Here is a 16,431-nt window from a genome sequence, read left to right as displayed (position 1 = left end):
CCCCTATACACTTAAAACACACCCAAACCAATTCCCTATTTATTGTTAAGCTTCATAGCATTACGTTTTTTATTCATTATTTACAGTCTTTATATTGACCCATTTTCCATTAAATACACTAAACGGTCACTTTTGTGACATACTGGAGCCTTGAGTCTTTAATAAAGATGCCATGTAGACCGTATGATGATGTATAATCGCTACCAATGTTCATGGGCTAGCACGTCTCTGAATGTTAATGGGGACCAGTGGGCTAAACGACACGTGATGTTTCTTGTGGCACACCTACAAGTTTGGTGAAATGGAGCTGTCAGATGTGTTCTTCCTGCTAATATCTGGAATCCCGTTTTAAACATCATTGTCGAGAGTTCACATTTTTTTGTTTGAATGTCCATGCTTCTCTACTAGAAAATGTCCAAGATTCCTGAAATGAAAATGTAACGTGGTGATGCTTGAATCTTCTCTACCAACTTAACAAGGCAAAAGAACACACCTCCTACTGCTGCTCACATTTCAAACAATGAACACCAGCATCCCACTTACATCCCAATATCTCTTAATCTACGTGACCAAGTGATTACCTAGCTGTTCGATTCTTTACCATTCCTGGACATCAAAGTTACAGACACTGAATATAAAAACAAAGAGCTATCAGAAATAAGGTTTTATTTGGTACATTTCTGCCCAACTACATGTCCATTTACAATGGAGCATAGGAAAGGAAGTTGACAAACATAAAATGAGTACACATTTTCAATGTTCCCCCAATTGATCTTGAAATTGAGTGTTTGCCAGTTCATATAATTCACTTGTATATTACTATTCCGATATCCCAATGCATTCTCACCCTGTATCCTTTCATTAATGTACATGAGTGTTTCAAAAAAGGCCTTTGCATGACCCTACTAGTGCAACCTATGGTGGCCAATGCAAGAAGCAGACAGGTGCAGTAATGAATTCCATTAATAACTGCTGGACAATGCTCTATCGTTTCAAATCATTTCAGCAATTCGTGCAGTATGTACCCAAAAATACAAATTTCTTTTTATGACTGCATATCCTGTCTGCCAACTTGTATGATTTGGTCAAGTCTTGGATCTCATTTCGCACAACAGAACCTAGCTGGTTGTGCCGGATACATCATCGACCGAACCAGAGCCATTCGTTCTTGGATACATTGAAAACAGTATGAAGGCAAGGTCATAGCCTGGACTGCGAACAAATTGCATTTATACACACAAATGCCCAGCCAAAATGTTAATGAGCAATTGGGGCCCATGCCCGTGAGTTGTGTATACTAGAGCCCAAGTAGCAGATCTTTGCATTTTGTAGCGTTGTTTTAGTCTTAACATACTGTGTTGTGGTACTGGTGGTGGGCAGAATGATTTGTCATTTGGATAGTTCTAAATGTACCCTCTGCACAGCTTAGTGTCCAGTGCACATGTGCATTCAATGATTTACCCAAACTCCCATCTCATGGATGAACACGGAATGCAGGGGTAGCAGGCAGGAGAACTCTAGGGCTGACCGGCGCTGACGAATGACCTTCCAACAAGAATGCCATGAATCTGTATCGCTGCCAATAAAACAGCACAGCCCATGCCATGGCTGGGCACCACCAGGCCTAGCAGTATTGCCACTATTTCTGGGAAGGCTTGCGATATACCCCCACTGTCCCCACCAGGAGCCAGATTATCTGCACTTTGCTGGAATGATGGAGCAAATAGATTGAGCATCAGTGGTGCTGCTTCTATGCCATGGAGTGGTGCAGATTACCCAAGCAGATATGTGTTTATCCGTTTGCAATGTAACCTAAAAAGCAATGCACTAAGTTAATGTCTTTTTATTTTTCGCAGCAGAAATAGTATGAAAAATGGGCTGCTTTATGTTTTTCCTTGTGCAAATGTTTTTCGATAACCTAAGCAGGAAAACTGGTACTAAATGTGCTTGCTCCATTTTGAGCACAGGTGCAAATGTTAGGTAATCTTGCGCCCGAAAGGAGTATGTAACCAGAAAATCCTGGTGCAAAGCGAGTCGGGAAGCAGGGATAAAGTTTCAGCAGTGTGTGCAGGAATACGCTTAACGCCCAGGGAAGGAGGGAGGCATGGCGGGTTCAGAAGCAAGCTTAAAACAAAGCTCTAAAGCTCTTGGTCTTAACACACCACTGCTTGTTATGAGCCAACAATAATCCTAGGCCATTCATTCAAGCCATTGGGAGCTCATGTTCAAGTCTCCTGTAACTTGGCGGAGGGGACCTGTTACGTTTACATGTTCACGTACACGGGTGTCCACTGCCAGATTTCCATCATCTGGAGTGCAGAAATGAGGGCACTTTTCCATGCATTTTAGCTAAACTCTGCTTGCCACTGAAGCTGGTGCATAAAGCCAGCAGACTTCATAGGAATCCCTGACCTTTGCACCGACATGTATAACGACGCCGGTGCAAGTGCTGGAGCATTAGATATGGCGGAGTGGAAGGACGCGGCGGAAGCGTACGTTACGTCCCGCCCCTCCTTTCTGCCAATCAAACCAATGAAAATAGGGCATGCCATGAATGGAAGGCAGGAAAGCCTATATGCAAGGCTTTTACGTCGTTCATGTACGATATGCCACAAAATGAGCTCCACGGTAGATAACCTGTCTAATGCAATGTTTGCGGCATGCTTCTTGGAATAATGGTTTCGTTTCGGTGCTTATTTTGTGGGGGTGTTTGCTCGGGCTCAGCCCTGCCACTTATTTTTGAGCCTCAGCACTTATTGTCTCAGACTCACTTTAATTATGGAGTATTGATAGTCAGTGCATCCATCAACCACAATAAGCAGGTGCACCCTATAGTGTAACCCCAACTGTGTCCACACTGTGGGGAGCAGCTGTGGGTGGCGGCAACAGCGGTGGGGAACTACCCACCCGCAATGTCACAGTAGTGCTAGAAAATAATATGGCCCTGCCACTTTTTTTTTTTCTTTTACAATTTAAGCACTGTTTAGGTTCCACCGTTTTACTCTTTCCTGTTGCACACCGAGATATATAAAACATTGAAAATGCAAGAAGGAAGCTTGTTTAACGTTATTATTGCACGAATGAAAGACATGGAAGCAACAAGGAGGGGGGCAAAAGGAGGTCGGGTATACTTATATATGCATTGCAACTGGAGCCTTCAGCTTGCATGGTAAACTCTTTATATATTACAATAAATACAAACCGAAAGGTTCTCAAAGAAAATCAAAGCATGTGTTGATTTTCCATAGTTCAATCTGTTTGTGAAAGGTAGAACTTTACATTCATGTGTTTCTTTCTTGCATTTTATTTATGAATAACTGAATGGAAGGGCGGTCATTGTGTCATCACAATGATAAAAAAAAGCCCCCGATTTACACACCACAAAATTGCATTTTTCACAAATGAAACTGTAAACAAAAATAATCTGTTACTCTGATATTGTGAGTGAATAATACAAAACCTGAATGACCTTGTGAAGCAGTAGCCTGATATGCGGTGACTCTCGAGGCATGGCGAAAATCTATATGTGCCAAAGATACAAATATCAATAAAAGGACAATTTAAATTAACAAATGTTACCAAGCATTAATAAGCCCTGGGTACAGATTTAATGATCCTCATCACAGCATCGATCTGTGACCTTGCCACTATGTTAACATTTGTGCTACCAGCAGAAAAACCTGTCAGGCAGAACAATGAAAAATGGGCAGCATTTGCCAGCTAGTCTATGCAACAGCAAGACTAAATATGTAACAGTTTGTTTCACACTCCTTTTCTCCTTCTGTCTCCTTTCTGCACAGGACTGATCGTTGCAACGTTGGCCGTCTGTTGGATGCCAAACCAGATCCTTCGCATCATGGCTGCGTCAAAGCCGAAACAGGATTGGACAGTTACGTACTTCAGAACCTACATGACTCTTTTACCCATTGCCGACACATTCTTTTACCTAAGCTCGGTGGTGAACCCCCTGTTGTACAACATATCGTCAAAGCAGTTCCGGAATGTTTTCCTACAGGTCCTGCGCTGCCGATTAACCGTGGAGCATGCTAATAAGGCCAAGCTTCTCACGGCCAACTTGGACTCAAGCTCCAGTGGCGCGCCCAGCTACAGGCGTCCGAATCTCTTCATGTCGTCGCGGCGATATCCTTCTGTGGGGAAAGCTAAGGCGACCGTCTTGACCACTTTTCAAAGTCTTCCAGAGGCTGACCCTGGTTCATTGGAGTTTGATCGAGATCCACCGGGTGCAAACTCAGAAATACAACTACAAGAGCCTTGCTTATCAAGGAAGCCATCAGCAAGACATGGTCTCTCGGAAACTGAAATATGATTCAAAATACAGAACATAGATGTATATGTGGGAAAAACCCATTGGGAATGTTAAATAACCATCTGTAGGAGAAAGAATCCGGCTTAAGTGTGTCCATTCTTTTACTTAAACAAGTATCTTAACCAAGTGTGTTGTCTTCGATTGTAGAGCATGGCCGCTTTCTTACAGTGCACATTGGGACATTCACGCATAAACGTACGTTAATTTAAAAAAAGTCCTTCCTCTCTGCAGTCCATGAGATGACCTCTCACAGGTGTTTTGGAAGGAGAGCAGCAGATGAGGGAACAGAAGTGGTGTCTGAGTGGGGGCAGCGCTAAAGGTTCGCCTGCAGGTTTAGCAGTTCATAGGCCAAAGAGCCAGGCTCAGCATCAGGACACTGGGCAGAGCACTTGCGCGCAGCCCTGCAGCCGAGCTGCCCCTCTTCTTGAGTCGAGGTCCATTGCAGAGTGACGTGTGACAGCAGCTGATGCAGACAGAGTTCATTTTCCCCGGGGTACAGAAGGACTGATATCCAGCGGACGCTATGAGGCAAGCTGCTGACGAAGCACATGACTTCCGGTACATGATTCCTGTAAAGGAGAAACAAATCAAAATGAAAGACTATTATTATGCAGAATCTCCCCGTGCACTCTAACTGAAGTCCTTGCGACGAGACGGCAGTGTGCATAGCTTCAAAATATACATGCACCAGCCCAGAGAAATCATTTACATGTTCATGGGTCAAGCCATTAGAGAAATTGAGAAACTCCAATCATGTCATTAGTGATATTTGCACAGATTAATGAGCATTAGAAATTCATATGGCTGTAACAGTGTAACAGTGATAATCGTGTCCCTGTTATCACTTAAAGTACAAGGAAGCAGTGTGTGTGGCTGTTTTAAAGCTAACTCCATTGATAGCAAGACACATTTTTCTCAATTTGTAACTAAATGCTTCTTCAATCATCATGGGAATCATACCAAAAGGTCGCCCTCGACGGCCGAAAATGGCGACTTTTCTTTTTTTTTGGCCCCCCCCCTTACACCACATATATATGTAGGGTGGTATAGAATATAATATTAATATGGGGAGGAGCTGCAAGGGGTCTGACCCCGCATATATATGTGGTGTAAAGGGGTTTAAAAAAAAGAAAAAGTCAGCATTTTCGGCCATCGCAATTGTGAGGGTCGCAATAATCACATAGATCCCAATCATGTGCTGCAAAGCTGATTTACACACCTAACAGCGCTGTGTGTGGGCGGCCATGTTATTACCAAGAGGCTGATTGACGAAACCCTTCCAGAATGAAATGTGCCTTACACCTGGAAAAGGGTTTAGATGAGAATCACAAAAGGGCACATGCCCACTTAGCAAAAAAGATCTCATGTTTCTATGGATGTGCGACCTCATGCACACTGCACACTCTGGTGCCCTCTACACCAGGAAATAGTGCAACTGCCACTCATGTTACTGAGGTATTACCCAAATTGTTCGAACACAATTGTTCGAATGACCTAATTGGCCGAAAGTCAAGGGTCCGAATTGACCTTTGCACAATTGACCGTATATATATATATATATATATATATATATATATATATATATATATATATATATATAATGGGGGGTTGCGGGGGCTTTCCCCCCTCATATATGTTACAATTGACCTTCACAATGAATTTGTAGGTGTGTGCCCCTTAGAAATGTGTGACTACTGTCTGCAGACACCCATCACGTGATGTTTACTTTAATCAGATCTTATTGGTGTAAGTGTGCTGCCAGAAGTGTGGAGTGTAAAGTGCTACCTTGCAGGCTCCAAGATGTGTGGAGAAAGCGGGGATGCCATGGAAACATATGTTTCAGAGTAAAACATCGGTATTTGGGAAACACACGTTTTGTTTTTCCCAAGACTTCTCTGGTGCAAGTTGCTCCAGTGTACATTACACCGGTCACCATTGCTGCATGTTTCTCTCGTGTGTTAGTCTGGTCCAGATTGCACCTGTGTCTTTCCCTATGAGAGGTTCACTTGCGCCCATTCTAAATCCCCCGTTCAAGCAACAGTTACAGCCAAACGTTGGTGTGGGTGAGACACTGGCACACCAATGACAGAACAACGTATTGCAAACTTTAGTGAAACATAGGTCAAGCTTATGTATGTAATGCCCAAACACAGCTTTCTCTGTGAAGCAGCCCATACGTGGTTTGCAAGTTTCATTTTGTCAACAGTTGGCTTAGGATTTTTAGCAAGAAAGCACATTGGCTGTGCATTGTTCACTTTGTTCTTTTTTGGGGTGTGGGAGAGTGAAATCCGAGTTGTGGGGAAGGATACAATCTTCAAACGGTGCATTCCTTCTGGAAATTTAGCCTGTAAGAATTGGGATGGGCTTGATTTAAAAATGAATATGAATTAATGTGAGCATCTCATCACCACACTGTTCCAAAGGACAGCAGTAGTGTAACAATGCAGTGATACGATTTAACGCAATACAGTGATATGATTTAACGTTTTCTTTTCCATCATGCCTAATTTGTTCATGTTCAGCACATGTCAATAAAACTGTATGTGTTTGCAATACCGGTTCAAATACGTTTAGTAAATATGTGATAGTGAGATAAACATCATAAACTGACTAACAACTAACAGTTGTAAAGCACCAGGGGTTAGCAGCCTGCATTGCTCTAGATGTTTTGCACTACAACTCCCATCAGCCTTAACCAGTACATTTAATTTCTGGAGTATCATGGGAGTCATAGACAATAACATCTGGAGATCCAGATCAGACGGTTTCACTGGAGGGGTGCATGCATAGTTTGCTTCTTGTGGCAATCTCATTCACAAGCACAGTTCTGCTATATCCTCCACGTCCAACTGATAATATCACCAAATACTGGCTTCTACTAAATCGGCATAAGAAGCCGTGGCTGTCACAAGGTTACTGATGGATTCAGTGCAGCACTGCAATGCATTTGGGAGGCGGAGTGTGGTGGGGCCTTGGAATCCCGGCAGGGAATGCGGGGACAACCTGGATTCATGTCTTCCTTCTCTTCTCCCTAGTATTATTCCTTATGCAGTGACGCTATTACTTTCGTTCATTCGCACTTTGCACAGGAAAGTCTTACTTCAGAGTATTCACGCTTTTTCACACCTATGGTCTCAACTTTGGAAGAGTTAAGACATTGCCCTTGAAGTTGTCTGTTAAGGCCAGATTCATGAACTTAGTAATGTACAAAATGGAGGAAGCATAATGCAAACCTGACAAACTACTGTTGTCAAGGGAAGTGGGGTCATGTCAATGAAATGTGTGTGGCCCCTTCAGACATTGAAAAGGCACTGTTAAGAGGCGTACACATGGTGAATAAGGTCTTACACCTCAGATAAACCTGCGCTGTAGATGACAATACAAAGCCAAGGTTTGAATATGTCGTCTCTTCTACCTTTCTCCCACTACTCACACATCTCCTTTTCTTGCGTCCCTCCTCTGCTTCTCTCATTATCCTAAGTTTCATTTCCTCGGATTCTTTTCCAACGTGTTTACAGCTTGGCACCTTCCTATCTCTCTTCTCTATTTACTTATTTTACTGCCCTCCTACTCACCAATTCCTTTCTGTAACTCAGTTCTGGTTATTTTTTTCTCCCTACCCACTTTCCACTGGATCCACTGTACCTACTTCAGTTTCTGTTCATTTCACTCTTCTATCCGAAATGTTTGAATTCACTACCATTCCAGAGTCGCTCGGCTAAGACTATGGCACCTTGTCTGTCTTTCCTTTAATAGCAAGATAACTTTTAATATGCCCCTCACTTCCAGTTTTCCTCATTGTAGTGCCACTGTTATTGAACAAATCTGTTCCCTATTGCTTTTTAATATAATGTTTTACAGAACTTTGTATAACACATTGTGTAAATTCAGTAAAATAAATGATCATGAAATGATTGTGTTTTGTTATTATTGTGATATAGTTTATAAAAAGTTTTCCAAATATATTACTATTCCAATACACTAGACACAATGTTATTCACATAAATAGGTTAACACACCACACATTTCATTCTATATTTCATCCTTTACATTTACACATACCTTTTATCATAATTAAGAAATCTTATTTGATTTTTGTTGAAGTCTTCAAAATGCTGCAGCTGCTCATTTGTACCCTTCTGTCATCTCTTACACCTGAGACCAATTCATCAAAATCATTTTCCAAACTTGTACAACTGATAACATTATTGAAATTTGCTTTCCGACCTGATGACTTCCTACAATTCCTCTGTGTGAATAGAATTCAAATTGTATGCAAAACTCCTAAATATGTTCAACCTTACAAACGTTGTGCCTGTGCAGTTTATAAAAGGATGTTTTTGCGTTTCAACTTCTCTCTTGCAGAATGTAGAGATACAAGTTAAACTACTTTACTTTGTGTATAGACCCAAAACCGTCAAGGTCCCCAGACAGTTTGCCCTAAACCTTAGGTAGACCCACCTCTCTTTTCCATCAGGAAAGGTTGTCAAGTAAGTCCAAGTCTTACCTTGCTAAGCGCACATTTCTACATACCTTTTGTAAAGGTTTTTCGTATTTAGGTGTTGGTAATATTTCTTATGGTCCGTTTTAAAGCTTTATTCTGAATATCGCTCGTGTCCCTTCCTAGATAATTTCCAGATGTTTCATCTTCCCAGATGTAGCCAATTTGAACATATATCTTTTGCATACTTCCTTATAACATCCCAAAAAATGTTCTCTTTATCATTATTTCTTTTAAGGATTGTGTAATGTCAATCAATCAATTTTGTACCCAAGTGATCCTAATTCACTTTGCTGCGGGATATAGATGCATTTTTTCAGTTTGCTGTTATGAATTTATAGGAAACCCTTTATTGAAACGTTGTCCGTTAGCATTGGAGTCTGGTAAGTGATTCATTTGCAATGTTTAACCAGGAGAGCAATTATGTGAAAATGTGAACAACACTATGGGAAACTAAACTTTGCTAACACTATGCATCAGGGATGGACACGTCTTCTCCCATCTCTCCCTCCAGCGGTCTGCATAGAGAATTTGGTGCTTCTCTTGCAGCCTCAACAAACACTCAGAAGACTAACAAGTGGATCCCACTTAACGATAGCCTTTGATATTTTGAAGTAATCACCTGTTCATATGTGAGTAATCAAACCCCTAAAGAGCATTGAAAAATATGCCAGGTGCAAAACACATGTTGGATGACAGTATGATTGTACTCCAGTGGTGATAAAAACGACCTCAACATCACTTAATCTTACAAATCTTTTTCTTAAAACGTCATTATCACTGTCACACATGGTTGGCAGAAGCCAGAAGGGCCTGTGCTGCCTTTATGGTGGGTAAGGGTCACTGCTTGTATGAATAATCAAGTGTCAAAATATTTAAACATTTGGTCTCCATTTATAGAATACTGTCAGCACTTCCCATCCTTTACTTTCAAATCACCCCTCTTAGCAGGCTGCTCACTGCAATAATGCTGCAGGGGGGTGCACCTTGTCCTCACCTCTACTGTGTGGGGCAGGACTTAGAGGTGTTAGTGTGCCAAAACCTTGCTTGTATATTGCTGTTATTTCTGCTGGCTAGGGTTACTGCATCAGCCATGGTTCGCTGTATCCGTCGCATCTTAGTTTAAATACAAGGTTTGGAAACGTGTAACGGATTGCGTAATAGTGCTTGTGAACCAAACAGCTGCAGTACTTTCTCATGATGTTAGAGTATGTACATTTTAAAATATGAAAATTAGATGGTTAGCAAAAATCTAATAATATAGGAAAATGCATGATAAAGCATATTAACAGTTGAGAGAATAGAACACATGCTTTTTCTTTTAAAGGTATGTGCGGATTCCTCCATCAACAATAGTTACAAATAAAACCAGTGCACATTTTGCTCAATTATTAAACAACCAAAATGACTTATTTACAATCAGATCAAATTAAAATCATAGGACAAAATCCATGTATCCAACCTCCCATATCATTTCCATGAGGTTTCGCCCAAAAGCCACACTCTGATGTTTTAAATTGTATCGTTAGTCCCTATGCACCATTTTGGTTTTGAGCAGTCTCACATTTAAAGCCATGTCTAAATAGTTGATTAAATCAAAAAGGAACTGGGGCTCGATACAATTGAAAGTTAAGGACATAGCTTCCTTACAAGATCTGGTATCATAGGCCAGGAAGTGTGCTTTTAACCACCACACCCCCAGGTCCTCATCCAGTCCCAACTCACATATGATGTTGGCCAAAAAAACGAGCTGGCTTAAGGCGTCACCAAAATGCCTTAGGTTTAACCTGGTCATACTAAGTAGCCTTCTCGCTGCAGTGGACTTCAGGGCAATAATAGGGCCAGTGACTGAGAGGCTCCCTTTGGCTTCCACATACAATGCAAGTTAAGGCAGAGCTTGAAACCTTTTTAACTCCTCCTCTAATGCTCTATCTCTTGACCAGATTTTAATTCCTGATTTGACTTCTTCCGACTGAAAACCGGCCCCAAAGACTTCACCCTATTTTGTACCATGTGGGCTTCTGCTCACCTTGCGCTTCCTCCATTAATGCAAAGTCCAGCTGTACAATTGGATTAGCCCAGTTTTAGTTTAGAAAAGTATGTCAGTTATCTACTCAGGCTCTGTAGTCCCAGTTCGGCTCTTAGAGTGCTGCTCTGGGACTCTGGTGGGAGGCCCAAACATTGGTGTCAAAAATGTGACTGGACTGCGTCCAAAGGTTTTTCAGTTACTATGACCACATATGTCGCTGGCGTACAATATCTGTGCTGTCACCTTGAGTTTAAAAGCCTATATACACTTATCTAACCTACGGGATCCATATTTGTAAGAAAATCTTCATAGGCCCTGAAGCTTAGCTTTGGCATAGTCTGTCTGGTATTTAATATGATCCGTCCAAAGACCATTCTTTGCAAACTTTAGGCCCAGGTGAATCAACTACTGAAATGGATTCTCCTCCTATTCCCCACCATAGAGATTTCTTCTTTTTCCCAAAAATCAAAATGTTGGTTTTATTTTGATTTAACTTGAACTTGTGGGTTTCCCGGTGTAGTTGAGCCCTTGATTAAGACCAGGTGCGGTTATCGCAAAGATAACTTTATCATCGGCATAAGGTAATTCACTATATTTTTATTGCCTAGCCTCGGTGGGCACACCCTGTTATTATATCTGGCTGCATCAGTACCTCAGACATGGATATATCAGACGCGGGTCACCAGTAGTAGATGCCCTAATCCGGCACCTCAATCCATTATAGGGATTATAAATTGATGCTGACTCAACCCACAGCCAACTGGCTGGTTTATTTCTATCACTCAAGAATCAGAGCCTTTCACTGACATTCCAGGCGGTGTTTCTCGTCCACTATAAAAAATATGATTTGAATATTGAGATGGTGCAGAAGAAGATATTTGAACGCTTAAACTTTATCATTGTGGGAATCTGAGTATTGAGCATCATATCCAGAACACTTCTCACAGCAATTAGAGATCCGGTCTGTATCAACAAACACCGCCCATATATAATCCAATGACATCTGGGCTTAAGGTTGGGTGTGGTAACCACCACCATATCTGATGGACTAGATGATCTTACCAGACGTAAAAAATTACAGGTCCTGATGAAGATGGCAAACGTCAGAACGACATTGAAACCGGTCGACCACCTGGATGGACAATATCCCTGAAGAGACATGGGATACGGGACACAACCGACACTGTTATAGTGGAGAACATACTTTCTCCTTCCTTTTCTCATTTAATTTTTAACTCTAATTGGTTTACCTCGTAATTTCCGATTGGTTGCCGAAAAAAGCGGAAAACCACCAATTTACAACATGGTGGCCAGGAGGCCCCATAGAACACAAACCTTTGGTAAACTAAGTGAATATGTATTTGTCACATTCTGATGGACACTCTTTGGCCCATGCAGAATAGAATGTTTACATCTATCTCTATTTGTATTGTCTGGGCTGCCCCGCAAATTACCACTCGATCTACATGTCATGGACACACTTCCTGGAGGGTGAATAAAATAATTATAGGGCCCATGTGCCCTGAGGAAATTCTTCCTCTTCGAAATGTCAATGGAATGAAAATAGATTTGGTTCAGCCCCCTCGCCAGATTGGCTCAGTGATTGAAAGAGTTTTGAACTGTGTGCCTTGTAGATTTAGGGACAGCTATCCTCTCTCCTTTCCTATTAGATAGGCGGCCCATCACCTCCAACCTATGGACAGGCACCCCGCACAGGGAAAGGGGGTTCTTCTGTCTAGGGACTCTGGTAGCTTACGCATTAATTGAAAAAATAAGTAAATTTACAAGAAATGTCTCTCCTTGAATAGTGTTTTTGTGTGTTATAACAGATACCTTACTTAACACTAAAGGCCATTTGTTACTCTCAATCAGACTCCCTGATTGTTTTTTGTCCATCACTGTGAAACCACACTTGAAACCTGCCTGGGATTGTCCTAAGATATTGTTCTCTGAAAACCACTCTTCCAGTCTGTCCAAAATGCACTCTGCAAAGATCTTAGCTGAAATGTACAGCAGTGATATGGGTCTAAAACAGTGGGGTCTTCTGGGTCCCCTTTCTTGAAGATTGGACTATTATCCCACACTACCACCATGTTGGAATTTTCCCAGCTGCGCCAATTGCCTCAACGACTTTTACCAGTATTGATACCCACCAGTCAGCATGACCCACAAACACAGCTGACGATAACCCATCTGGGACCGCTGCTTTCTTTTTTTTTTAATGTTCATTGGCTGCTAAGCACTTTGTCTCTGAGAATGTAATGTTGTTATTAGAACTTAGCATTTGTGGTCAGTTGTCCCCACCCTTGTCGGTGTAAAACATATTCTGGCAATGCAACACCCACCTGTTGTTTTCGATATTTCCACCCCGTTGGAGGCCCATCTTGTCCCAACCTTTTGCTACTAACCTCCAGAATGGCTTGTGGTTATTGGCGCACACTGCTTGTGATAGTGTGTCCCGTTGTTTTTCCGTAGCTTCTTGTTTCTTTCTTTTCAGAAACACTTTATATTCCCTTTTAATTGTATCTCTCTCTCTGGTCATAAGATTATCTTTCTTGAGTGCCTCCTATAGACATGTATTCCTATCCCGACACTCTAGATCAAACCATGGTTCATGTGTACTTGTGTCGGATCCCCTTCTTCTATTCCTTTCTAGTGTGCCGTACATTCTGTCATTGAACATAACTATGAGAGATTCAAAGGCTACCACTGTTTCAGCTGCTGTGTACCCATGATCCAAAAGTAATTGGTGCTGGCTGTTCATGTCTTTAGAGGTGAAGCCACTGACAATTCTTGCCCTATCTGGCCACCGAGTAAGATATTCCATCGGACCCTGAGTGTGGCAGTTCTAAACCCCCTGGGCCTAATCTGTAACACCATGGGAAAATGGTCACTCTCATCTTCCACCCAGAAGTCCACTATATGGTTACAAAATGGCATTCTGCTAACGTGTAGTACATTCTAGATGTGTAGGGATCTCTGTTAAACGTCTGCATTTGGGGGTGGGGGGTGGAGGGGTGTCTCACCTGGAGACCTGTCATTGAGTTTGCCCAAGGAAAATTCGGAGAGGAGGTTGGCCAGCTCTCTGCCACCACTATCTGGCTTGCCAAGTGTTGCTTTCCTCTTGGGAATTCCTCATGCCTCTGTCAAGAATCTGCTCTCCATGATAGGTTCAGAGACTGTCCTAGCTTATCATTCCAATCTCCCATAATGAGAAAACTGCCAGGAGCGCCACTGAGCCCAAGCTCGTTAAGGCAATCCCTCAACTCCATGAGGGATCCCTTTTCCTTCTTGGGAGGTGAGTATACTTTTATAATGTATATCTTAGCCTTGGAGTCACCGCCTGACCATGACATACATACCATGATCTCTGATTTCAAATCCGAGTGCAGTCTGGTCACATTCCAACAATCCTGCCCTCAGATCATAGTAATCAGCCCACCTTTGTTTCGACCTTTATGCTTTTTTCCACCATCACAGTGGCACTGCTTGGCTTTCATATCTAGAAATACCTCAATCCCTTTCCCCGCCATTGTAATATGCATGCACGAAAATGGGGGTTGTTAAAACAAAAGTGAGCATTCGAACCCCCACAAAACATTCACTAAAGTTCTTGATAGAAGTCTCTGCAACACCCAGCGTTGCTTGAATGGCTGTCGCAAAAACACGTTTGTAGGAGTTCTTATTTCCATGTGTTCTGCCTTGAAAGGTCGCAATCAAGCTCAGCTCCCTCCAGTCCCGGGTCGCCGGGCTCGTTGGGTTTTGGGATTTCTTTCTTAGGAACACATGCACATATCGAAATGTCAAAGGGAATGATGATATTTATGCAGCAGGTGAAAAACTGGATATTCGGGCAAGCCAGAACTCGGATACGAAACCATTCAAGTCCATGTGTGCTATACTGGTGCAGACCCTTACATCCCATTGAGTGTAAAAATGTAGAGTGCATTATCTTCAGGTCTGAAGAGCGAGTGGACATGCAAATAATATGGCCCCAGGCAGAGGGGACCTTTAGAGGCCATAAGGCATTCCTTAAGTGCAGAGGAGTCACTTTGCTCAAAACATTGGGGCTTGGGGGAGATAGGGTATCTTGTCACGCCTAGAAACAACTGTGTATATGCGCGCTATAAATAAAATATATCATATCAAGGTAAATCCCTGCTGTAGAGATCTGTGTGGTAAATTAATAGGCTCCATCCCCAGAAAGTGTGACGACCTGATACTGGTGGACACTCTGTAGGCAGAGGCTTGGCCCCCTGGCACTGCTCTGACCTCCTCCCTTTTCCCCTCACACTGCCACAATGAGCCGCAGGAACCCTAGCACTACGCATATGCAGTACCAAGAAAGTGTGTGAAGGTTCACATCATGATGAGTTCCTTCTTCCTGACTTGCTCACTCCAATATGCTGAAAATTCATTCATTTTGTCATTTTTTTTATAGCGCCTTTCACCATAATTATGATCCCAATGCACTTTTTGGTTGAACACCCTCAGAGTGACTGTAGCTGTCCTGACTGTGTGTGTGCATTTCAGCCATTCAAGTTATGCAAAGGTGGCCAGAATCCTGCTAGTCACCCATGTCTTAATGGAGTGTGTATGGGCGCAGTGGAGGTAAACCATGGACTAAAGGGGAAGATTGTATTGAAGGAGATAGAGAGTGATGTGGAATACTACACTTTGAATTTTTGTCATTAAAATTAGCTTCATTCTTATGGCAGAGGTGATGTGCAATAGTGCTTGTGTTATATGTGTGTACAGGGTGTGCGGAGTGAGACCATGCCTTCCACCAAGTTGTGAAGGTGTGGTGTGTGGGAGGAGAAATGGGTTAGTTGTACAAACAACAATGTCTACTTCCTGGGTTCCTTCTTTGTGCACGGAGTAGTGCTGATTTTCCCGAGGTCCATTTTAAGTGCGATGCACTGCACACCCTCCAATCCCATAAGAGTGCAATACCTGGCCCACTGTCAGGATTCGTTCCAGGTGTTAGTTGCTGGAGTGCAGTGGTCGAAGTGTACGAAAAGAAGTAGTGGAACTATGTTCCCTAGTTGCCTGGCCCGGCTCCTCACAAACCACGTCATCATGCCTCCTCCCACGCACAACACAAACCCCCAAATACGAGTGCCTGTTGTTTAAGGGAACAATGAGTGCAGTGCACTGAAAGTGCAAGTTTCATCTTCTTCCTAAACTATTATTTTAAAAAGAAACCATTCCGGAACAATTTCTTTTTAAAATAAAAGAATAGGAACTTTAAACCTTAATTCAACAAAAAGTAGAGGAGCACCTCTCCCAACTGCTCCTTCCAACTTTGACCACTGCTGGAGTGACTACCAGAGTTCTCCATGTGTGCTTGGCATCCCACAAGGGAGGTCGGGTGGCAGAGCAAAGTGGTTGAAAGAAAAGAAGAGGCAAGTAACTGACATAAGGGCAGGTGTGGGGAGTGTGCGGGGGGTACTGCATGATGAAACGTATGTGTGAGAGGTGGGGAGTGAGCGCCTGGAGGCAGGGGATCTGCGAAGTCGGGGGGAACAGCCAAATTGTGATGGCTTTCCTGAAGCCCAGGTGATCCTCTAAGAG

The 16,431-nt window shown here is 42.5% G+C and overlaps 1 protein-coding gene across 1 annotated transcript in view; it reads right to left on the bottom strand.

The window, feature by feature from the left end:
- Positions 1-649: 649 nt before the first annotated feature.
- Positions 650-16,431, bottom strand: part of LYPD1 (LY6/PLAUR domain containing 1) — a 440,156-nt gene continuing 424,374 nt past the window's right edge. The window contains exon 3 of the mRNA XM_069616578.1: positions 650-4,896. Coding sequence (XP_069472679.1) covers positions 4,661-4,896 — 236 coding nt within the window. The 3' untranslated portion in view covers positions 650-4,660. The remainder of the gene's footprint in view (positions 4,897-16,431) is intronic.

Source organism: Ambystoma mexicanum, chromosome 9, assembly GCF_040938575.1.
Source record: "Ambystoma mexicanum isolate Mex_15411 chromosome 9, UKY_AmexF1_1, whole genome shotgun sequence".
NCBI classification, from domain to species: Eukaryota; Metazoa; Chordata; class Amphibia; order Caudata; family Ambystomatidae; genus Ambystoma; species Ambystoma mexicanum.
The sequence above is the reverse complement of the archived record's forward strand: the minus strand, read 5'-3'. Positions and strand labels throughout refer to the sequence as shown.